At 55.7% G+C, this 23,691-nt stretch overlaps 3 protein-coding genes across 5 annotated transcripts; 1 reads left to right on the plus strand and 2 right to left on the minus strand.

Annotated features, from left to right (window-relative positions):
• Positions 1–2,020: 2,020 nt before the first annotated feature.
• On the plus strand, positions 2,021–16,738 carry PGAP3 (post-GPI attachment to proteins phospholipase 3). Of its 3 annotated transcripts, XM_040245479.1 has the most exons (8): positions 2,060–3,021; positions 4,210–4,307; positions 5,104–5,256; positions 13,229–13,291; positions 13,925–13,986; positions 14,323–14,459; positions 14,723–14,924; positions 15,075–16,738. In XM_040245479.1, exons 1-8 carry the CDS (start codon positions 2,841–2,843, stop codon positions 15,136–15,138), a joined length of 960 nt encoding a protein of 319 aa, XP_040101413.1. In that variant the 5' UTR covers positions 2,060–2,840; the 3' UTR covers positions 15,139–16,738. The 3 variants fall into 3 exon arrangements, with proteins under 3 accessions (XP_040101416.1, XP_040101414.1, XP_040101413.1); XM_040245480.1 differs by lacking the exon at positions 5,104–5,256 and having other exon boundaries at positions 2,052–3,021; XM_040245482.1 differs by lacking the exons at positions 13,229–13,291; positions 13,925–13,986; positions 14,323–14,459; positions 14,723–14,924; positions 15,075–16,738 and adding an exon at positions 8,840–13,222 and having other exon boundaries at positions 2,021–3,021.
• A 633-nt stretch (positions 16,739–17,371) lies between these two features.
• On the minus strand, positions 17,372–19,256 carry PNMT (phenylethanolamine N-methyltransferase). Its single transcript, XM_040245485.1, has 3 exons — positions 19,040–19,256; positions 18,024–18,231; positions 17,372–17,900 (listed from the first exon to the last, which is right to left on the minus strand). Exons 1-3 carry the CDS (start codon positions 19,239–19,241, stop codon positions 17,459–17,461), a joined length of 852 nt encoding a protein of 283 aa, XP_040101419.1. The 5' UTR covers positions 19,242–19,256; the 3' UTR covers positions 17,372–17,458.
• Positions 19,257–21,025: 1,769 nt separating this feature from the next.
• On the minus strand, positions 21,026–23,136 carry LOC120867219 (titin-cap). Its single transcript, XM_040245486.1, has 2 exons — positions 22,113–23,136; positions 21,026–21,880 (listed from the first exon to the last, which is right to left on the minus strand). Exons 1-2 carry the CDS (start codon positions 22,220–22,222, stop codon positions 21,487–21,489), a joined length of 504 nt encoding a protein of 167 aa, XP_040101420.1. The 5' UTR covers positions 22,223–23,136; the 3' UTR covers positions 21,026–21,486.
• Between the last annotated feature and the right edge of the window lie 555 nt (positions 23,137–23,691).

Below are 23,691 nucleotides of genomic sequence, written 5' to 3' on the forward strand. Positions count from 1 at the left end.
CGTCTTTTAATTTCATGGCTGCAATCACCATCTGCAGTGATTTTGGAGCCCCCCAAAATAAAGTCTGACACTGTTTCCACTGTTTCCCCATCTATTTCCCATGAAGTGATTATTTATAAATTTTATTTAATGTGCATGCTGCCACATTTTAAGATGTTTGATATAGGATGAGGCTTCCTAAATTGGAACCTTGAAAGTTTTAAGAGCTCTGTTTCTCAAAAGGAGAATCCGTACTCTGTCAGTATTTCATCTTCTTTAGTCCTAAATTTCCTCATTTTTAAGTGGGAATCTTAGTAAAAATTTCATCCAAGCATTATAGTAAGGACAAAATAAAATATTGTATTATAAAAGAACTAGTCTATCACACATACTTCAACTATTTTTAACTTTTAAAGAGAGCAAGAAAAAAGAAAGAACTGATCCATCAGATGCAAAACAGTATTAGCACTCGATTATTTTCAGTCAGCTCCTGGGGCTGAGTGGTTATTTTGTTCATTTCAGTTTCTCAATCAGTATCAAACTGGGTGCCCAACTCCAGGGGACACTATTCATGTCATATTGAACTGAAAAAGGTACCATTTGCAGGAAAATATAATGTGAATGGGGCACCCCTGAGCGCCATTCACGGGACATAAAATATGAATGGTGTCTCCTGGAGCTGGGCCTTACCTTGGTGCTAGGGCTAGGGGCTCAGGAAATGTTTGCTGACAGAGTGAAAGAATAGAATCCAGGGACTTCCCTGGTGGTCCAGTGGCTAAGACTCCGAGCTCCTGGTGCAGGGGCCATGGGTTCAATCCCTGGTCAGGGCACTAGATCCCACATGCCAAAACAAAGACCCGGTTCAGTCAAATAAATTAATTAATTAAAAAAAAAAAAGAAAGAATAGAATCCAGAGGGTGGAGTGGAGGAAAAGGCAATCATTACACACACACTAATTATGCTTCAATCCCTGGGTTGGGAAGATCCCCTGGAGAAGGGAATGGTTACCCACTACAGTATTCTTGCATGGACAATTCCATGAACAGAGGAGCCTAGTGGGCTATACAATCCATGGGGTTGGAAAGAGTCAGACAGGACTGAGCAACTAACACTTTCACTTTCACTTCCTATTCCCAAAGATCCTCCTTTTAATTTTTCTTGAAATAGGATATCTCTATCTCAGCATAGTCTGAATCATGCTGGTGATTTGATAGCCCAGCTTTGGCACCCAAATTCTTATGATGAATTACATTGTTCATTCACTTAAACAAAACACCAAAAAACTCCATGTTTGGTCTTAGCAAGTGCCTTTGTGTGTGTGTGTGTGTGTGTGTGTGTGTGTGTGTGTATTCAGTCATGTCCAACTGTTTGCAACCTCATGGACTGTAGTCCACCAGGCTTCTCTGTCTATGGAATTTTCCAGGCACAAATGCTGGAGCGGGTTGCCATTCCCTTCTCCAGGGGATCATCCCGATCCAGGGATCAAACCCGTGTCTCCTGCATTGGCAGGCCAGTTCTTTACCACTGAGCCACCTGGGAAGCCATAAACCAGTTTTAATAAAATTCAAAAGAAATGACCGCAAAAGGTTTCTCATTATCACTTTGTGTGGTCCATAGTCATCTAGATTATGCACATATCTTCCTTCACTCTATCATGTCCTTCCTTTGTATGCTTCCCAATGGGGGACGTGTTCCTTCTATTTGAAAAATACCTTTTAGTATCCCTTTCACTAAAGGTCTGCAGTGACAAATTCTCTTTGTTTCTGTTTGTCAGAAAACATAATTAGTCTTCATTTTTGAGTCATATATATTTTTATATATCAAATCCTAGGTTTTAACAGTTAATTTTCCTTCTGTGTTTTAAGTATGTGGCTCCATTGTCTTCTGAATTTCATTTTTACTGAAAGTCAACTGCAAGTCTTCGTGTGGCTTCTTTCAATTCAAATGTCATTTTTCTTTTTTTTTTTTAGCAGTTTGTTGATGATAGATGCGATCTCCTGCTAGGCCTACCCTGAGGCAAATTCTGTACTAGTGCTGGCAGTAGAGTAGTAAACAAGACAGCAAAGTCCCCCCACAATCTTGCCTGGGAACAGAGACCACCGTATGTTATATTCCCTCCACGTGTTATTACTCCTAGAAGCAGTGTTTCAGTTGAGACTAAAAGAATCAGCAGAAGGAAGAATGATATGGACGAGGGGACGAGGGAAAGCCAAGGGCCATGGCCTCTTGCGGGAAGTCTGGAGCAGAGAAGTGAGGGAGATCAGTAGGCAGGAGTCAGATTATGCAGGGCTTGTGGAATTATGATTTTATCTTGAGGCAAGTAGGAGCCAGTAAAGAATTTTAAGGAGAATGATATGGTCAAGTTTCGATATTTGGAAATGGAGCATGGGCTGGAGGGGTGTAAGTAGAAGTAGGGGGATGTGTTAAGAGGATACTTTGGATGCCTGGACGACAGATGATTATTTCTTTACCTAGAGTGGTGGTGCCAGTGGAGTTGGAAGATAAATGGACACTTCCAGGTACATTAGAGTGCGGAAATCCGATTAAACTGGGGACAGAAAAATAGCCCTAGCTCAAACAAAGAGGCCCTGGGGAAGAAAGAAGACAGATGTTGATAAAATACCACTTTATTTTGCTTCTTAACCTACCCGGTGTCTCCCTTACCCTAACCCTGTCGCCTTGTTATATGCAGATAACATCTAGGCGAGGGGCGGGGCACGCGCAGGCAAAAACCCGGGAACTTGTATTTAAACTGGGGTAGACGTCAGCGGAGAGCAGATGAAAGAACACAAGGCACTTCCGCTTACTCCGGAAGTGAAAGCTCCTAAGCTCCTCCGCAGGCGGAGGGCCAGGGTGGAAGGATGGCCGGGCGGACTGCGCGGCTGGTACTGCTGGCTGGAGCAGCCGCGCTAGCAAGCGGCTCCCAGGGCGACCGCGAGCCAGTGTACCGCGACTGCGTCCTTCGGTGCGAAGAGCGGAACTGCTCGGGGGGGGCACTGAAGCACTTCCGCTCCCGCCAGCCAATCTACATGAGTCTAGCAGGTAAGCCACACCCCGCGGTAGGCCCCGCCCAATGATCTTGGCCCCGCCCCCAATACCACTCTAATGATGTACCTTAGTTCCTCCCTCGGGTCCATTATAGGTGTGAGTGAGTGGAGCCCCGGAGTGATGATAGCCTGTCAGCCAGGAGCTTCGTTTACTTTTTATTTATTCAGTCAAATGGGCATTTACTACCGCCTGGGTACAAAGTACTAGAATGACACTGAAATCAGACCAGGGTCCTGCCATTGGGGGCTCATAACGCAAGGAGACGGTATTTCGAGCCCCCAAAGATTCTTAGATTAGGTAGCATGTAGGGAGGAAGGAATCATTTCTGACTTTGAAGAGCTGGGGGCACTGATTATCTTGGACATTCCTGAGAGGAAGGTCTTCCCGATGGATGCATTAAATTTAGGCCTGTGGCCATAGTGGGCACTTACAGTGTGACAGGTGTCAAAATAGTTATTTTTCACAACAACCCTTTGAGGTTGATTCTCTTAACCTGATTTTTACAAATGACGAGACTCAGAGAGGTTAGGTGTTCCGCTCAAAGTCACACAGCCAGTAACTAGTAGAGTTTTCAGTTCTGGTCTGTTTGACTACAAGTTTGTTCTCTTTACTGTCCTTTGTTAACCAGACAGAAAGAACAGAGAATGGAGGTCCTGGGTAGATATGGACATATCCTGCAGCTTGGTTTACTCAGGGTGCAGGGTGCCTGAAAAGGAGTCGTGGGAAATAAAGTTTAAAAGGCAATGTGGGGCCTCCAAAGTCAGAGTGAAGAACCTGAGCTTCATTTTCATAGGCGGGGGTTAAGATGACAAGGGTTTCTCCCTGGGGAGTGAGAGCAAATCCTGTATTCAGGAAGAGCAAACGTGAACCCAGATGTCCACAGATGAGTCCATCAGATGCCGAAATCTCCATCTTGAGTGAAAGAAGACGAGACATCTCTATTTGCTCACTGTACACTCTAACACACAGACACACAGACACACACACACACACACCTTTCCCTTGTGTGTATGTTGCACCATCACTCATCCATCCAAGCAGAAAGTTAGAATTTTCAGATTTCTTCTGGTTTTCTCCAACCTGCAGGCCCTCTTGGCTTGTGTTTGGGTTTGAGCCCCTTTCGGGCTATCTCTGTGCCTCCCTGTGCTGGGGAATCCACCAGGCCATATTTGTCTGTTTCAGGTTGGACCTGTCGGGACGACTGTAAGTATGAGTGTATGTGGGTCACCGTTGGCCTCTACCTCCAGGAAGGTCACAAAGTGCCTCAGTTCCATGGCAAGGTGAGCTGGAGGGTCAGGTTAAGTATATGGTGGGAGTAAGATGCCTCTAGTTGGATCACGCTGTTGAAGCAAGCCAAAGTGTGGGGTGATGAGTGTGTTTCCTGTCCTCAAAACATGTTGGTTTTCCTGTTATCAGATGGGAACAATGTGTCCTGCCTCTGGATTTGAGGTAACAAGATCTGGGAGGTTTTGGAGTCTCCTCAGGGAGTGGTGCTGGGCTGCTTAGAGTGGTTGAGATGCCCACCTTGCTACAAGGACAAATTCCCAGAGTGTCCTCTTGGTATGCTCTGTTGCTTCTTCAGTAGGGGTCTGGATTTAAAATAAAAATACCCCCTCAGATTGCCCAGTGAGGCACAGAGGCTCAGCTTGCTGATACCCTTTGATCCAATAAGATCTTATTCTAGACTATTGCAGTTGGTAAGAATTATTCTCCCCAGCTTGTCACAGAGTAAGGTGAGGCTCAGAGGGCTGTGGTCAGTGGTAGAAGATGGATTAGTTCTTGTGTCTTCTAGATGACAGGTCTGTGCTGCTTCCACCAACCATACTGAGCCATCAGCACTGGCCCACCTGGTCTTCCCAGTGCTGTGAATGCTGGCCAGGATGGAGGAATGACTCTCAGCCAGGGAGCGCAGGGAAGCTCGCTGACCTGAGGAGGGACTGCATCTGAGGCTTTGGCCAAGCTCCAGAGCTGAGGAGCTGGCTGGGGACCTGGGGATGCAGCAGGTCAAGCAGAGGTGGGTGGGGCCAGCTGGGCATTGCCTGCCCCTCAGGCCCCCTCCATGTGCTCCTTTTTCAGTGGCCCTTCTCCCGGTTCCTGTGCTTCCAAGAGCCAGCTTCTGCTGTGGCCTCTTTCCTCAATGGCCTAGCCAGCCTGGTGATGCTCTGTCGCTACCGCACCTCCGTGCCAGCCTCCTCCCCTATGTACCCCACCTGCGTGGCCTTTGCTTGGGTAGGTAACCTGGCAGGATTCCTGTTCTACACCCTCATCCAAGAAAGAGGAAGCCTTAGATCCCCATTCTCACCCACCTCACTTCCCCTCAATTTTCCAGAGTTAAACCTGCAGCTGTGGGGTGGTCCAGCCTGGGGAGAGCAGGGAAGGTGCTGAATCAGGCCTTCACCTTCTAGAAGATCCTGGGTTAGCCTGTCTGAGAGGGAGGGAGAGAGGAAAGAGACCTTGATCTCGTCCTGAAGCAGGAGGCTGCTCAAACACCCAGTAGGACAGTTTACAGACACAGAAGGGAGATGGGTGGTAGGAGCATGCTGGGACCACAGGTCTTTCCCAGGACCCCTGTGGAGGGTTCAAAGCCCTGTCAACCCCAGGCGAGGCCTAGAGGCAGTGGCAACGACAGCACTCCATCTAGACCTTAGACCATCCCTGGAGAAGCTGAAGTATGTTCTGAGTATCCAGAGACGTCTCTGAGCTTCACAGAGTGGCTGGTCAGAAGAGCCAGCATCTGGGGCCTGGAGCTGCATGAGCAGCAGGGACTGTGGTACAGATATGAACCACAATCACCTTGGGGAGAGCATGAGAGGTTGCAGTGGATGTCTCTGGATCAGAACTACCATGATAAACCTTAGGGAAACAGCCCCCACTCACTCACCTTGCTTCCATCAAAGCAGCCATTTGTCCAGGCGTTCAGTGCCTACTCTGTGCGAGAGATCCAAAAGCATATATTAACACATGGGTCCCCACCCTCTGGTACCAGTCACATAAGTACACAATTGAATGTAAAAGGTCAGCTATGAACAAGTGCAGTGAAGGCTAGATCAGTGCTGTGGGGGGTGTGATGGTGTCTAGACCAGCACGGGGCAATCCAAGAAGGCTTCCGTGAGGAAGGGGTATGTGAGGTCAAATCAGAATGATGGGTGAATGTACACTGGCAGGACAGAGTGCGGGTTATTTGAGGACATGAATGCCAGGAGGCCGACCAGGCAGGAAGCTGGGAGGGGGTGTGAGGCAGGTGAGCGGGTGGGCAGCAGCTGGAGCCTGGAGATGGATAGAGGTGGAGAGCCTGCAGGCATAGTAACACTTTAGATCTTGACTCTCAAAACCTCATAGTAACACTTTAGATCTTGACTCCCAAAACCTCAGGAAGCAATGAGGGTTGCAGAGAAAGAGCTTCGTGAATACATTTGCCGTTCTGGCCTCTGTGTAGAGGCCAGGTTGGAGGGGGCAGGAGTGGATGCAGGGCCTATTTGGTAATTTTCATGTAGGGCACAGTAGCTAGGCTAGAGAGGTGGCACAGGTCTGGGGAAGGAGGGGCATTAAAGAGAAGTGTGTTTGAGCTATGTTTTGGAGGAGCTATGTTTGGAGCTGTTTAAAAAATTAAAATTTTTTAATGTGTTTCTTTAACAAACCCATACACAGCTCTTAGTCTGTGCCAGGTATCATTCTAAGCATTTTATAAATATTAACCTTGTTAATCCCGTAAAAAGCTTATGAGGTAGGGAGTATTATTGTCCTCAGTTTACATCAAGGAAACCAAGGACTGAAAAGTTTAAATTACCTGCCCCAGGAGCCAGGGTTTGGCCTGGCATCTGGCTGCAGAGTTTACACCCTTACACCATCTTGGCTGTGAGGCGACCTAACATGAGAAGTGAGGAATCAAAGACAAGTCCTGTGCTTCTGCTTAGAAGACAGTGATAGAAACTAAGTGTGGATCTCATCACCAAGGGGGAGCTTGGTGAGAAGAGAAGGGATCTGGGATGGAGACCCGAGAAACCCCCAAACTTAACGGCTGAATAGGGGAGGAGGAGCCAGCAATGCAGACAGAAGGAGTGGCCAGAGGGCAGGTGGAAAACCACAAGGCCATCGTGTGGTCGGGAGAGCCCTGGGACAAGGATAGGAAGGAGTCGGCCATTCTCCTGAATTCTGCTTCAGTCAAATAGGATGAGACTGAAGGTCTCTGCAGACCTTGGGGAAGCTGATTGTGTCAGGGGCCGGAAGTCTAGGCCAAACCTCGGACTTCAGAGATGGGGACTAGAAGCAGGGCCAGAAGGAGGCTGTGGAACCTCTGGGAAATGATGCTCCTCCCTAATACTTTCCATTCAATAATATTCATAATCTTTATCAGTTATAGAACTCAGATCACAGGATGGGCACGGTCCTAAGTTCTATATGTATATTTTCTCATTTAATCCTCATGATACCACTGCAAGCCCTGTGGAAGGCTCAGAGTGGGGAAACATACCCAAAGTTATCAGCTCACAGGGTGGTGACTAGTGGAGACAGGCTGGCCCCCAGGGCTGTCTGGGCCCGAGCACCTACCCCTCTGGGCTGTCTCCACGTGTGCTGCTGCATGTTTGCTGGGTATCTGCTGTGGGTAGACAGGGGTTCGTGCTTGTGGTAGCTGAAGCCCCCATCCCAAGGAGCTAAGCTGAGTGGGAGGTGCAGGTCCGGCCAGTCTGGGAGGCAGGATAGAGGCCGAGGCGAAGAGGGCTCAGGGAGCGATCCTAGTGAGCTATGAGGTGGAGACCACATCGTCTGGGTGGAGGAGTCTCTCAGGGAAGCACAGGGAGGAGGGGAGCCTGCATCTCCTTCTACGGGATCCGTAGGCCTGGTCAGGCTTAGACATGTGCCCAGAGGGGAGAGGATGTTGGATTCCCACCTCCTGAGCTGGGGGCCCAGCAGGAGCGAAGGTGCAGAAGCTGGTCAGTGTGGGGCCCGGACCAGCATCCCTGACCGCTGTGGCTGGCTGAAGGGCAGACGAGGGAGTTAAGAGGGAGCAGAGAGGGCTCTGAGTGCCGGACTGAGGGGCCAGAATTCTTGTGTAGACTGGGGCGTGGTATCATCCCAGCCTGTCACCGAGTGGGACAGAGCCACCACTCCCTGTTTTTGGCCTTACGCAGAGAAGTGAATTTGGTTCTGGCTAGACGCTGACTCCTTGGAAGGAAAGTTATGACCAACCCAGACAGCATATTAAAAACCAGAGACATTATTTTGCCAACAAAGGTCCGTCTAGTCAAGGCTAGGGTTTTTCCAGTGGTCATGTATGGATGTGAGAGTTGGACTGTGAAGAAACCTGAGCGCTGAAGAATTGATGCTTTTGAACTGTGGTGTTGGAGAAGACTCTTGAGAGTCCCTTGGACTGCAAGGAGATCCAACTAGTCCATCCTAAAGGGGATCAGTCCTGGGTGTTTATTGGAAGGACTGATGTTGAAGCTGAAACTCCAATATTTTGGCCACCTGATGCGAAGAGCTGACTCATTTGAAAAGACTCTGATGCTGGGAGGGATTGGGGGCAGGAGGAGAAGGGGACGACAGAGGATGAGAGGGTTGGATGGCATCACTGACTCGATGGACATGGGTTTGGGTGGATTCCGGGAGTTGGTGATGGACAGGGAGGCCTGGCGTGCTGTGGTTCATGGGGTTGCAAAGAGTTGGACACGACTGAGCGAGTGAACTGAACTGAATGCGAGCAGGAAAGGTGGGGAAACTGAGGAGAGTTCACTTGTCCCCTTTCCCTTGGCGTCTTCCAGGGACACTGATGCCTGCCCTTACTGCCCCCTCGTCCCTGTCCTTGTTATCACAGGACAGTGCTGCCTGAACTGTCTGAACCAAACTCAGAGCCTCCTTGGGTAGACACGCTGGTCTGAGGGGACCTCAGAGAATTCCTGCCTTCATCTTCATAACATGTGCCAGAGGCCGGTGGTCACTTCACAGCTCTCACTTTGATCCCACCTGATTCTGGGGTCTTTCGTCTCACTGGCATCTGCCACTCAGCTTCCGTCTTGGTGAGGATCATACCTCCCAGGTGTGTCCTGCAGTCCAGCATGACAGGTGATGCCAGGTTGGGAGAGGACAGATACCTGTGGCCCGTGTCTTAGGACACCCTGAGGACATGCGGCCCCCTCTTCATGCCACCAAGAGGCCCTTGAGGGACAGAGTCTCAGGGCCCACACTCTCTTTGATGATCCAGTGTGGATTTTACCCTCGATCTTTAGTCCTGTGTGTATTTGCAAGAGGGAAAAGTCCCAAACTGTATGGAGGTTGTGACTGGACTTTGTTGTAGGCTGGGTTTTCTGGAGCGACTGGGGCTCCTGATTTTTAGTGGGTTGGGATGGGAAGGCCCCCCAACCTGCTCCAGGTGAGGTCCTGGGGAGGGGGAGGGGTCTCTGCGGCTTTTTCTCCGGCACTTAGCAGCGCTGACGAAGCTTTGGCATAAGAAGTCAACCCTTGCCTTGACATTTAGACCTGGACTTGGGCTGGGCAGCGGCCAGGCTTTGGAGGAGCCCACCACAGACAGACCTTTGACTTCATGGAACCGGGGGCCCCTGCTCTCTGCCAAAGCTACGAGGCTAAACCGGTTCTCTGTCCCTTCATCCAACAAGGAAAGGTCCTTGGGGTAGCGTGAGGATGGGGTGCCAGGAAAGGCCAGACTGTCTCTTCAGGATGATTTACGGTGGTGGGGACTAACTGTACCCCACCTCTCCTGAGGAAACGGAGAAGAGACAGCAGAATGATGGCTAGACTTCTGGAAGGACGTCCCTACGGTCAGACAAGCGCCAGTGGAACAGGCAATGGCAGGAAATCAAGGAATCCTTTCTGATGGTGGAAAAAGTCCCCCTCCTCCCGTCTCCATCCACTTCTTGCCCACTTCTCTCTCAGGAGTGAACTGGGGCTGGCTTGCCCTGCCTGAGGCCTCTGGGAGAGGGGGACAGGATGGCAGCAGGCATCATATTTAACATTCTGCCTCCCCCACTTCTGAGACAGCGAGCTATTTAAAGACCCACTTGTCCCCACCGCGGCGGTGTCAATGACAGCCCCGAGCACTGGGGCTTAGCACTGGGGTCGAATTCTTGACAGATCTGGCTCACTTGGCATCCAACCAGTTTCACGGCTGTGATATTTTTGTCTCAATTTTCTTATTTTCCAACAGACTGAAACAGCCTCCTGCTCCCCTCCACCCAGCCTGCTGTGTCTCCTCCAGTTCCGCCCTCCTGGGCACCCTGCCCCTGGCCTCCCCCTTTCCTCAGTGTTTATGCAAAGTTCTTGGCGCCCATGGCCCTCCTGGCCTGTCTGATTGGCCAGTTACCGCCCCCCACCCCCGGCTCCCCCATTCTACTCAGGCTTGGCCGAGGAGCCTGGGAGCAGCCATACACTTGGGCCCTCCCGTCCTTCACATCCTTCTGTTCCTAAACTTGAGCCTTAATGACAAACTCTGAGCGAAGAGAAGTAATCTCTTTTCAGTGCATCCTGGTAGGGTCGCTCAGGAGCAGGGAGAAAGGGGCTCAGAGGGGGCTCTTCCTATAGCTGCAGCGTCTGTGTTCTGGGACCAAGAGACCCTGGGGCTCCGTGGTTTTCCCTGGAACATTGTGACCTTTGAGGAATGGCAGTGGTGGGGGTCAGTCCCTGGACATGATGAAGGAAACAGATATTTCTGGGCTACCTACTGTGTGCCAGGCCCAGGAATAGCCACCACGCACTGAATGGTTTTGTTGTGCCTAGTATCTTGCAGACATCGTCCTCAGGACCCTCTTATGCAGTAGGTGCTATTCTGAACCCTGTTTTGTACGTGAGGCAACTAAGGCTCAGAGAAGCTATTATTTGCTCAAGATCACACAGCTGTTTAGGGGTTGAGACAGAACTTGAACCCAGAGTCCATCTCATGATGGAGGCTCCAGACATCCTGCCCCCAGCCTGGAACTGTGGCTGGGCCAAGGCAGATTTGGAGAGACCACCCTTTCTCAGACTAGACTTCCCTGGCCACCAAGGAGAGTGGGAGACAGACTTGGGCTCTTTGGCCTTGGTTCTGTGAAGGGGTGTGAGGATCCTACGCTGGTCAGCAAGGTAGGGAGAAATAAGTCCTAATGTTTAACCCTGTCCTGAGCAGTGTGCTGTACATTGTACTTGTTTTGTTGGTTAAATCCTTATCATTACTATGATTATTCCCATTTTACAGATGAGAAAACTGAGGCCCAACAAGGCTAAATAACTTGCCCAAGGACACACAGGAAATGCAGAGGCAGGATTTGAACCCTGGCAGTCTGGCCCTAGGGCCTGCACTCTTAATGACACTATCTCCCAAGTCTGAGGAGAGGGTCAGAAGAGGAGCCCCCCATAATGAGATACTCCCCAGGGGAAAGGGGACTTTTCAGGGTGCAGAGTCCAGGCTTCAGGTGGGTCTCTGTAAGTGGAAGGTACCCCGGGGAGGCAGTTGGACAGGGGACGAAACAACCCCAATCCCTGTCCCATACAGCGAAAACAACCCCAATCCCTGTCCCATAGAGTGAAGCCCTAGCCCTGTGCGTTCCCCCACAACCCTCCAGCTGCTACTTATTCTGCCTGTCACCTCCCCCTTCCTGCCATGGGTGACAAGGAGACCTGGCTGGCTGCCATTGCCTGTTGCCTTCCCCTCTGCCTCCCCGTCACGTTGGCTTTCAGGGCCACTTCCCCCACTAAGGATGTCCCTGTGAGACCTGGGCCCCGTCTCCACACTGAGCCTGCTTCTCTCCCTACTCTGACCCGAGCATCACAGACTTTGCAGAAGCAGAGCCTGAGGAAGGACTTCATCCTGTTCCATTTTTCAGCCTCCAGACCAGCGCCCATTGCCGTCTCTGGGGAAGGGGTCCAGTCTCCAGGGATGGGACAGGATGGCTGTCCTCAAAAGACCTGGATTAATCACCTGACATCAGGGCTGGAAAGGGAACAAAGGATCACTTTGGGCACCCCCTGATTTGTCCCGGGGGGAGCTTGGGCCCAGAAGGGCAGGGCCTGTGCCCAGGTCATGAGGAGCAGAAGCTGCAAGAGTCAGCCCTGAACCCAGGCCAGACGGCTTCACCAGGCCCCCTGAGCCTCCAGAGACTTCCAGGCTTGAGCAGCTTTGCAGTAGAGCTTAGGCTTCCACCCCATTGCTCTCCCCATTTCCTCACAAGCCCCCTCAAGCCTGTGTTAGGGAACTCATCCTACCACCTGACCTTCCTGCTGCATACCAGGGGGAGAGTGGTTTTTTTACCCTGCTCCCTCTGTCCTCTGCCTGGTCAGTTTTCCTGGTACACTGGACCCAAGTGAGCAGCTCCTGGCCTTTACCCATCTCTGGCAGACCTGTACCACCCTAGCGCATCCCTCCCCACCCCCAGGGCCTTCCAGGCCAGACCTTGGCCATCTCTTCCTTTGACTGGTTTCCCAGCCCTCCCACCCAGCCCAGTGTTGTGTGTCTCCACCCCAGCCCACCCTTCTTTCAGTAAGTTGGGTTTCAGCATTCCCTGAAAAAAAAGCCATCACCAACTCGATGAGAGTGAGGGCTTATTTGCAAGATGATTTGTACTCTCTCCTTGCAGTTAATTTCCAGGAGAAAGGCCTCCAGCAGTCCCTTGGGCCCTTGCCCGCCACAGCCCCTCCAGCCCTGCTCCTCTGCTCCTCCCAGATCCAAGCAGCAGCCACTGGCCTGGCGGGTTGGGCCGGCCCAGCCAGGGGAAGGCTGGGCTTCCTCCTCAGAGACTTGGCCCCAGTGGGATCTGCTTGATCTCCCTCCCTTGCTTGCTTGCTCCAGACACACCCCAAGCTGGCTCAAGCCCCTCCACCCCACCCACTTCATTCCCGCCCCCAGAGGCTGAGGTCACTGGCTCCCCTGGCCCGGGTGGGGCTGTCATCACCTGCCAGTTGGGGGAGGAGGTGAGGTTCCCCGGGGGCTGTTGTCTTAGCCATTGAGTAACCAGGGAACTTGACTGCCGGAACTGGTTCCCAGGCCAGGCCGGAACCTGTGGAGGCTGCAGCGTCGCAGCCTTGGGGGACTTCAGGGGTGGGAAGCTTGAGTCTGAGGGACCCAGACTGGGTGGGGTGGAGGGGCATGGGTTTGTTCAGGACCCAGAGAAGCGTGTTGTTTCTCAGCTCCCCTTCCCCAAAGTGAGATGGAGGCAGACCCTTTAGGGGGTCTTCCCTGCCTCTGGGCGCCATGCTCCCCGGCCGCCTCTCTCCTCAGGTCTCCCTCAATGCTTGGTTCTGGTCTACAGTCTTCCACACCAGGGACACCGACCTCACAGAGGTGAGCGCCCTCCCACTCCATCTTCTGCTGGGGACAGTCCTGGAGGACCAGGGACAGCGGTGGGGCAGCCCTGGCTCTTAGTCTTCCTCCTGACTGGGTTCACAGGACACTTGCTTTGTGCAGAGCCTTTTCAGCCTGTTAGTGCACTTGAGCCTCACTTGACCCTTGTGAGGCAGGTGTGATTACTGGCTCTTCTTAACTGATGCAGCAGCTGAGCCTTTGACAGGTGAGATCACTTGCCCAGGATCCCTCAGCCAGTGAAGGGGGGCAGTCCAGACTCGAGCCCACAGCTGTTGAACCCAGACTGCACTCTGAAGTCTGCGCACGCTCTTCCATTCTGGAGTCTTGGCCGGCACACCTCTAAACCCTTGCTGCTGAGTACATTTTTTAAAAAAATTGTATAGTGTGAATACAAGGGTCAGTCTGTTGAATTCAGACATAAAACAGCGACAGAGGAAAGGAACATGAGACATCCCCACTGGCCATAGACCTGGGGCTCCCACATTCGACTCTGGCTGGCTCTCCGCCACCCCCATCCCTGGTGGGTCTTCTCCCGGCCCTGCCTTCCATGAATCTTTGTCCACGGGCTACTGCCCTCACGCTGGTCCCTCATCCAGCTCTCCTTGCCCCCAGAAAATGGACTACTTCTGTGCCTCCACTGTCATCCTGCACTCGGTCTATCTGTGCTGTGTCAGGTGAGGCCATCTTGGCTGCTCTGGGGGCAAAATCGGGCCCTGGGGGTGGAAAGTGGTCACCCGTCTCCCTGCCTGCTGGGGTTGCTGTTCCAGGGCTTTCATCACGCATGCACATAGCATCCAGGTGGATCTGGAGGGGACTCCGTGATGGGATGGGGGGCCCTGGCTCTTTCCAAGGAGCTACATAGCACAGGGTCACAGGCTGCCCCTTGGGGACTGGAAGCCTGCCCTGCTGGCCTGGCTCCCCTGCATGGCTGCTGGGGTGAGGGGGTGCTTCAGGGCCTGCTGCCGTGGGGACCGGCCACTCAGTCTGAGCAGCTCTGGGCGGCGGGGCAGGACCGTGGGGCTGCAGCGCCCGGCCGTGGCCAGTGCCTTCCGGGCCCTCCTGCTGCTCATGCTGACGGCGCACGTCTCCTACCTGAGTCTCATCCGCTTCGACTACGGCTACAACATGGCGGCTAACGTGGCGATCGGTGAGGCGGGACGGGCTCTCTGGGAGGGCCGGGCCCTCTGCGGAACTGCTGCCTCGGGGTGGAGGTGGGCATTGGTGCCCACCAGAGAAGGAGGTTCTAGAGCGACCCTTAGGGTGAAGGAAGAGGGAAGAATTTGGGGGTGGGGGAGAGAGGCGGTTCTGGGGGAGGCTCCTGAGGGTGGCCCTGGGGTCACAGAGGGGAGACTTGGGGAGGAGAGAAGGAGGCCAGGGAGTGAGCCTCTCCCCACCCCCGCCCGCGCCCAGGCCTGCTGAACGCGGCGTGGTGGCTGGCCTGGTGCCTGCGGAACCAGCGGCTGCCGCATGTGCACAAGTGCGTGGCAGTGGTCCTGCTGCTGCAGGGGCTGTCCCTGCTCGAGCTGCTGGACTTCCCGCCTCTCTTCTGGGTCCTGGATGCCCACGCCATCTGGCACATCAGCACCATCCCCGTTCACGTCCTCTTCTTCAGGTGGGTGCCTCTCCCTGCCCAGCACGCACCTCCTCTGTGCCTCTGCCACCCACCCACCCGGCCAGCTTGCCTGTACCACCCGCCCCCGCCCCCAGGGGACGCTCTCGGAGCTGTGCCTTGCCTCAGTGGGCTCCCCCACTCTGCCCACAGCTTTCTGGAAGATGACAGCCTCTACCTGCTGAAGGAGTCAGAGGCCAAGGTCAAGCTGGACTGAAGGCCCTGGAAGCAGATCTTCCCTCTTGAGAATCCTGTCCATCCCTGCTGGCTCCCCTTCTTCCCTGAAGTCCTTGAGATGATTTGTTTTCCTTTCAGCATCTTGAACTTGGACATGAAGTGTGTGGGCCCAGAATCATGTAACCTGCTCACGCCTTGCTCACCCCTGCATGACCCCCACAGGTCTTGGCCTCCCAGCAGACCTGGGCTAGAAAATGGGCAACCCCTCTGGTCCCTGGAGCTGAACGGGACTGGACCTGTGTTCTTAGCTCCACCGAAAGGAGGCTGTCTCTCCTTCCCTGTCAGCCTCCTCCTCACATCTCCTCACTGCCGAGGTGGTTCCCAGAACCCTCTGTCTAGCTGGGAGACCAGGTACCACGGCCTTTGGGGATACAGTGAGGTCCCTTCTGTTACCCCCGTGCCCTCCTCAGGGCACCGCTAGGTGGCACTAGATGCTTGCTCTTCAGCTGCCCAAATTTCCCAGCAGATCTCATGGTATCTAGAGGAAGTAAGCTGTTGGGATTGGGGAGCAGTCTCACTCAGACTTACTCCAGTCAGACCCCGCTTCGGGAGGCCTCACCGCACTCCCTCTTTGGAGCCAGGATCCCAGAAAGCGTAGGACAGGAATCCCTCTGGCCCCTGAGCTGCTGTTCTGGTTGGGAGCCCACACATGAGTGTATGAGGGAGACCAAGTGTGTAGGTTGATGGGGTGGTGGGCACAGATCTGGGGTGTGTGGGATGCGGGTGGGGTGGTGAGCATTGGCCTTGTTGCAGTGCAGATGCGTGTGAGTGGTTTTGAAGTGTGTGTGTTGGGGGACAGGTGGGTTAGTGTGGGTTAGGGGAATGTGCAGAGACTGAACGTGAGTGCAAGGGAGTGTGAGTGGGGGATGGGCAGGATCAAATCATGTGGCCAGCCACTGACTGAACACCAGCTCTGCACACAGCCCAGGCCAGGCAGAGAGCCATGATGTCCTCAGATCTGGCAGTGGTAAGGGTGTCCAGGTTGCAGGTGTGTTTATGTGTTCCTTTCTTTTGCACTCCCCTCTCTTTACAAACCTCATGGGGCTCCCACACAACTCAAGATCACCTCCAGAATCAGCCCCTTGGGAGGCAGAGGGAGGAAGGAAAATGGGGATCCTCCTTGCCTAGACATGGTTCGCCATCTCCTACCACAGTGCTCTGCCTGCTAAGCCCCTTTGTCGGTTCCTGACCCAGGGCAGGGGGTGGGTAAGGAGCAATCTAGGGGAAGAGGGGAGAAGACCTCGGCTGGGTCTACTCTCTGGTCTTCCCAGAAGCAGGCAGGGGCAGTGCTGTGCCTACGCTGTGGCAAAGGTGACCCCTGCCAGTTGCCAGCAGCCATAGCACATTCCTGCTCCACACGGGTAGAACATGGAGCTCCAGAAACTTTCCATCCCACGGCCGTCTCTGATTGGAGCAGGGAGTCTGCTCCTCTTCCCCTCCCTGGGAGTAAGGGCGCTGAGCTAGGACTCCAGCCTCACGGACTTGGGCGGCCTGTGTTAACTTCTTTTGATACTAAGAACTATTTTAAGGTGAGGAGGGTGGCAAGGGACATTCTTAATAAACCAATTCTCAGCCTCACCTACTCTTTTTGATCTCATTTGTGTGAGTAGGATGGACTGGAGGGAAGAAGACAGGGCTGGCTGGAGGCAGCAGAGGGGCAGAGGGGTCTCCAGCTAGGAACATGGGAGTGGGGATGGCAGGAACTAGATTCAGGGCAACAGCAGATATGGATGGAGCTCCTGTCCCACTTATCCTGGGGGCTGGAGGATCCCCTCCAGCCTGGTGCCTGTTTTTCTCCCCTGCCATTGCTGCGTCTTTGGGACTGGATGGAAGCTCCACTGGCCACAAGTGCCACTTACATCTCCCTCCCCTTCTGGGTTCCACTAAGCTCCACTACTATTTATTGGTTCTTAACTTTTCTGAGCTTCACCTGCAAGTAGGGTACGCTGAGTGTGGAGATGGAAGGGATCTGGCAGGTGTGGGGCACACAGCAGATGCTGAAGGAGGCTGCAGGCCTAGCACCAGGGCCCACTTCCTCTGCCCACCCAGGTGTGACCCCGGCCTTCCTTAGTTTGGGAAGAATGAGTGTACAGAAACTGACCTTTCTGGAAGCTTCCAGGAGGGGAAAAGGCCAGGGCTGATGCCTCCCATACCCCACAACACAAGTCAGAACCCTTCCCTGGAGAGCTACAGACGGCACTTACACCAACTGCCAGGGACTTATTTCTTTATTAGAGGCCACCTCAGACAACAGGGAATCTAGGCAGGTGAGGGCCTTTGGCCCTGCGTGCACAGGGGCCTCACACCCCCACCTTCTTCTGGGCCCAGGTGAAGAAGATGCCCTTGACATCGTCTACACCCGTCCGAAGGTGGGCAGGCATGGTGTAGGTGCGCAGATCTCGCACCTCATAGCCGCTCCGCACCAGGGCCTCCCTCACCTCCTCCTCGCACACAGGCACCACCGCCAGCCTGGCCTCCCCAGCCAGGTACCATGACTCCTCCAGGGCCCCGATGAGGAGGAGGTGCCCCCCAGGCCTCAGCAGTGTGGTGATGTGATCTAGGGCCCGCTGGAAGCTGGCCAGGTCCGGACTCACAGCTTCCAGGCAAAAGGCAGAGACCAGGGCATCGGCAGGCAGGGGTGCCAGCCCTCCAGCGTCCAGGGGCTGGGGCCGGTGCACATCGATGGGCAGGATCCTTTTTACCCTGGCTCGCAGCTGGCGCTCCTTCTCCTGCCAGGATTCCCTGTTTGGGGACAGAAGGCAGGGTCAGGACCAGGGTTCTGGCCCCCCACACTCAGTTCTCTGTTGGCTCCCACCAGCCACTCCCGGGAAACCCCCTACCCAATCCTCACCCCCCAGCCCTTACCCCTTGCCCTCGATGAGACAGACATGCTGGCTGTACACGCTCCAGTCGAAAGCCCCAGGCTCTTCTCGCAGCCAGAGCCTCAGCTCCTGGCGGTTCACCTCCAAGAAATCTGTCATGGTAATGTCCTCAAAGTGGGCACAGGCGCTGAGCAGCTGGTATATAGTGGGGCCTGAACCGATGTCAATGAGGGTGCGGCCAGACACCTCACCTGGGTGGGCAGAGGAAGCGGGCCCTGGTGCTAGGCCTGCAGCCCCCAGCCTCAGTCACTGCCTCCCTTTCCTGCTTCTTCCCCGCTTCTCTCTGTTCCTTCTCCTGGTGGTGTTGCTGCTGGTAAGTTGCTTCAGTCGTGTCCGACTCTGTGCAACCCCATAGACGGCAGCCCACCAGGCTCCCTCGTCCCTGGGATTCTCCAGGCAAGAACACTGGAGTGGGTTGCCATTTCCTTCTCCAATGCATGAAAGTGAAAAGTGAAAGGGAAGTCGCTCAGTTGTGTCCAACTCTTAGCGACCCCATGGACTGCAGCCCACCAGGCTCCTCTGCCCATGGGATTTTCCAGGCAAGAGTACTGGAGTGGGGTGCCGTTGCCTTCTCCTGGTGTTAAGTGAGTCTCTATGTGGAAAAAGCATTAGCTCTGGAGTTAGACGGACCAGGGGCTGAGTCCTAGCTCCAGCGTCGGCTGACTTACCTTGGGAAATGAACTTAACCTTTCTGAGACTCAGGTTCCGCAACCATAAACTATGCCTACCAGTGAGGATTAAGTTGGGGGAAACTCGGATGCCTGGCAGCGCCTCTCCTCCCGCCTCTCCTCTGCCTGCCCCCAGCGTTCCGCCTTCCCCACCTCTCCTCTCAGTTCTGAGTGTTCTCAGCTCCGAACCCCTCTCCTCGGCTCCCCCCTCTCACGTGAGGGTTCCTGCTCCTCTTCCGCTTCTATTTCACCTCTTAATTTGACCTTGGGCTCTCGCGTGCTGCCCCTCTGGTTCCCTGATGACTGTTTGTCTCGTTTCCCGCGCGCTCACCGGTGGCGAAGGTCTGAGCCAAGCAGCGCAGCTTCCAAGGCCCGACGCCGTCGGGGCAGCTCAGGTCCCCCCTCGGGGGCGCGTAGTTGTTGCGGAGGTAGGCGCGGGGCTCAAAGCGCTGGTAGGCCGAGGCGACCGCCGCCAGGCCCGGGTCTGAGTCGGGCACCGCGCCCGCCGCCTGACTCCGGTCTGTCCCACTCATGCTGCTGCGGTGGCCGCCCTTGAGCCCCGCTCGCCTTTATCTGCGGCCGGACCCCCGCCCGCCTGCCCTGGCCCCTCCGGTGCGGGGGCGGCGGCTGAGCGATGAGCTGCCTGGGGCCACACACTGCGTCTTCCCTATCCCATCCATCTCCTTTAATGTCCCAGAAGCAGACACACGGGGGTGGGATGGAGGGGAGCATCCGTCCCCGCCCCTGCTCCACCATTGCTCCCGGCTGCCCTCCACTCTTTGCCTCCCCTCCCCTCCAAGACCAGCTCCCGCGCCCTACCCCTCAGCTTCCTACCCCCAGACTCCATAGACCCCGCAGCCGCCAGTCCCAGCGCCTCCACGTCGCTCTTCTCCAGTCCCGCATTCACCCCTTTTGCCTGGCAGCCCTTCCCTTCTCTTTTGCCAGGGTTCAAATTAGCCCTCTCCCCAGTTCCCAGCTCCCAGCGCTCCCCACTAGGGGCCCAGTCTCCCGCCAGGCTCCCCATCTCCGGGACACCCTCCCCCAGCTCCCCTCCTCCAGGCCTCTCTTCCGTCCGGTCCCAGCGTTCTCTAGCATTCCCATCCCACTCCCACCCCCACCCCCGCCCCGTTCCCCATCCTGACTCCAGAAAGGACAGTCCGTTCCGGCCTCCCCCACGGTCTCGGTAGCCCTGGAGCTGCACAGTAGAACTCCAACCCCGCCCGTCAGATGGCAGTGATGATAGGGGAGTGGGGCTAATGCGCGCAGCGGAGGGAACAGCCCGGCCTCCCCTGCAGGCCCTGCGGGCTTCCAGCCGCCTATCTCTGGGAAAGCTCAGGATGTTCCCGACACGTCTAGGGCGAGGGGCCCAGGTGAGGACGGAAGGGCGCAGGGTGCATTCTCCAGGCTGCCAGGGCTCCCAGGGGACACGAGCCCAGCCTCGGGTGCCAAGGGATTAGGTGTGTCGCCTGGTCTGGAGTCTGACCCCTCTCATCTCACAGCCCTAACTCCAGCCCTCTCTGGGGGAGCAGGACCAGGCCAGGCCTGCAGACTGCTTGGCACTCCAGGTATCAGACTGTCAAGATGCCAGGTTCTCCCCTCCTATCCCCCCAAATAGGAAGTAGATTCTGCAGAGGCCATCTCCATGGTCTTCCTGGAGTGGGACCCCCCTCTGACCAAGTCTAGTGCCTCTCCACCCTGGGTAGGCTACCAGTCCCTGCCAAGATGGGGCCCAGGCCTCCTCTGTGCCACCCGCCCCCCACACCTTGTCCAAGAGAAAGTGTCTTCTAGTTAGGCCAGGCAGCCAGGTTGGGGCATGAGTTACTGCAACAGCTGCAGAGGTCACAGACAGGAACCTGACCCCCTACACACTCACCCTACCAACAACCCACCTTGGGCTCCCAGGCCAGGGAGGGTGGAACACCTGACCCCAGCCAAGGATTGATTCTGTCTGGATTCAGAACCAAGAGACCTGGGGTCACTGACCCCATCCACACCCTGGCACAGCTGACAGTCCTGGTGCCAGCCCCCTCCTTATTCTCCATGAGATCATTTCAATAAACCCTGGATGCCAACTGGCCTCCTGGGCACTGCACAGTGCCAGAGGACTAGAGGCAGAGGCCAGGGCTCACGGCAGTCAGGGGGACTAGGCAGATAGCCACCCTGTTTACAGCTCTGTCCCTACAGCCCCTCCCCTCAAGCATGGGGTGACCCACTAATTCTGCCATATTTAGCTGAGATGCAGGGCCTGTTCCCAGAAGTGAGCATTGGGGGGGACACCAACGGGTGGGCTCCTCAACCACAAGGAAAGAGACGCAACTCTGGCATGTGATTGAGCGTTTATTGCAGCACTAACAGAGGGTGCTGGGGGCTCCACCCTGCCTCTGCCCTCTTCACGTCCCCCTCCCTCCAGTCTCCTTCCCAGAGCACTCCAGATCCTCTTACAGTTTTTCTTCATCCTTCTCTGAAGCTGAAATCTGGACTGGGGTTACTCCTCTCAGGAACCTCTTGCCCTCATCAGCTTCTTCTGCCCTTCCTCCTAGGGCTGGGGATACTTGGCTGTGCTGGCCCCCAGCTCTTCACCTTTTGTGCCCATCGTCCGCTCCCCTCCCTCCGGGAACTCAGGAGATCCAGGCATCCTGGCCTCTGGCTCCCTCCTCCCCTAGCCCCCAACTCTGGGCAAACTACAAAGCATCCATGACCAGCAGCTCCCCTCCATGGTCCTAGCCAGGAAGGGCCCAGCCCAGGGCAGGCACAGTGGAGCCCAAGTCACGGTCCCTCTCAGCCTCTCTGTGCTTCCTGAGACATGGAGCGAGACAGGGAGCGACGAAGGGTGCCGGGCTTGCTGACAGGCACCACGGGAGGCAGCTGCTTGGTGATCTCGGCCACGTCCTGGCGGTCCACACACTGGCCTCCCAGGGCTGTTTCCAGTGCCAGCAGCTCCTGCAGCTGGATGGGTGTCTCCTCGCGCTCCTCCTTGGTGGTGCCCACCTTGGCGGGAGTGAAGATGGGCAGAGGCAGCACCCGCTGGTAGGGCAGCTGGTATTCCTGCAGCCCACGGCCGAGGATGCCCATCCGCATCACCAGCCAGGGGGAACGCTGCACCAGCGCCTGGCACTGCCCCTGCCGGTGGTAGGTCTCATGGCGCTGGGCATCCTCCTCATGCAGGGAGCAACTGGGAAGGAGAAGCGGAGGGACACTCAGCCCCTGAGAGCTGCTGCCCGCCACTCACCGGCGGGGCGGCAGAGCTCCCTGGGGCTGCTGGAGGGGCGACTCCACTTTCCCCAGCAGGCACCCTCCTGGCCCCCACCCCCAGAACCTCCCGGGCTTTGTGCTCTGGTCTCATGAGTCTCAGGAAGGCTGCTCTGAGGGAGAGGATGGGGCATTCCTGACTGGCCAGCACTCACCCCTCCTCAGGCCTTGTGGACAGCGTCAGATCCTTCCACTCCGCCCAGAAGGCCTCTCGGCGCTCACAGTTCTCCTCCGACAGCTGGCAGCTCAGCTCTGAAGTGGCCATGATGGCTGCTCACTCCCTCTGGGCTCTCCTCCTCCCAAGCCCTTTAAATAGCCCCCTCCTCCCCCTCTTTCAGGGGCTATTTTCAGCCCCTCTGGCGTCAGATGCTATAAGCAGAGCCAAGACTCACTGATGGGGGACTCTGAGCCCAGGGCGGGGCTGGGGGGGTACCCGGATTCTGGCTGCCCCTAGGTCAGAGGTCAGCTTCTGAAGAGATCAAGATGCTCCCATGGGGGCGGGGGTCCCCAGAGTGACACCTCCAGGTGTCTGACACTCCTTAAGACACTACCCGTGACCAGGCACATGCCCAGCCTCGTGCCACCTTGGCACTTGCCGTCTGCCCCACCCCTTCCCCTCGCCCAGGGAGGACTTGTCTGTAAACAGAGCGGGAAACAGTAGGAACCAAGGCCCCCTCTGGGCGCTGTACCAGGCCATCAGGTCCTGTCCCCGCTGCTCTCCTCTGCCTGGGCTCAAGGGCACATCACCCCCCCGACCGTGCCCCTCCACCAAAAGGGACAGTGCCATTCCTCAGGCGTCTGCCCCCAAAGGCCTGGCTCCCAACTGCCACCACCTCACCGGCAGGGGCATTGGAAGTTAATTCCACCCCTGGGATCCTGGACACGAACGAGGGGGGAGGCGGCCCCCGACTCTACCCCACTCCTCAGCTGGGGTGAGATGGGACTCCAGCGGTTCCAGTGGGTGGCAGCCAGTTCTGGCTCCAGCCCCCAAATCAGCCATAATGAGGCTGTGGAGTAGGGGGCGGTATCCACCCCCTCGGGGCCTCGTTTTCCTCACTTTCTGTTCACAGTGGCCTTACCAGAAGAGCTCTGGGGGCTGCCAGCTCCAAGGTGCCACCGGGCGGGGCCTGGCTCCGGTCCCCAGGGAGCAGGCCAGTTGAAGGGCTTGCGGGGACAGCCCCGCCCCCAGAGCAGCAGCGCGTGCGACAGGAGGCTGGCACACAGGGAGGAGGGCGCGGGGGAGGAGCAGCGGGGGTGTCACTGAGTGGACAAAGCAAAGGGCACCAGGAAGGCCAGGGGCAGAGGCTGTGAGACCCTAGCAGGCAGGCCTGTGGGCACCCTCTTGATTACTGAGCACTACACCCGATCCTTGGTGCCTTCGTCTTACACAGCTTTAACAAACTGGGAAATGGAGGCTCAGGCAGGCAGACCTGCCCGGGGTCACATGCCTAGCCGGGCCCAAGAGGCAACACCCCCACCCCTGAGTCTAAGCAAGTTAGCCCCTCAGGAAGCCTGCAGGGAGGGAAGGAGGGCCATTTCCTGGTGGTCCCAAGTGTGACGGGCAGAGAGAGGAGGTGAGCAGAGCCTAGAGGTGCCTCAGTGACCCAGAAGCCCAGGCCTCACCTCCAGGCTCCTCCCCGGCAAACCTTCAGACCCCTAGGATCAGCTGAGGCCTACACTGGGTCCTTCCAGGTCTCCCCCTACCTCCCGCCTCCCCATCCTGGGCTGGAGACC

This window comes from Oryx dammah, unplaced genomic scaffold (genome assembly GCF_014754425.2).
Source record: "Oryx dammah isolate SB20612 unplaced genomic scaffold, SCBI_Odam_1.1 HiC_scaffold_8, whole genome shotgun sequence".
Lineage (NCBI taxonomy): Eukaryota > Metazoa > Chordata > Mammalia > Artiodactyla > Bovidae > Oryx > Oryx dammah.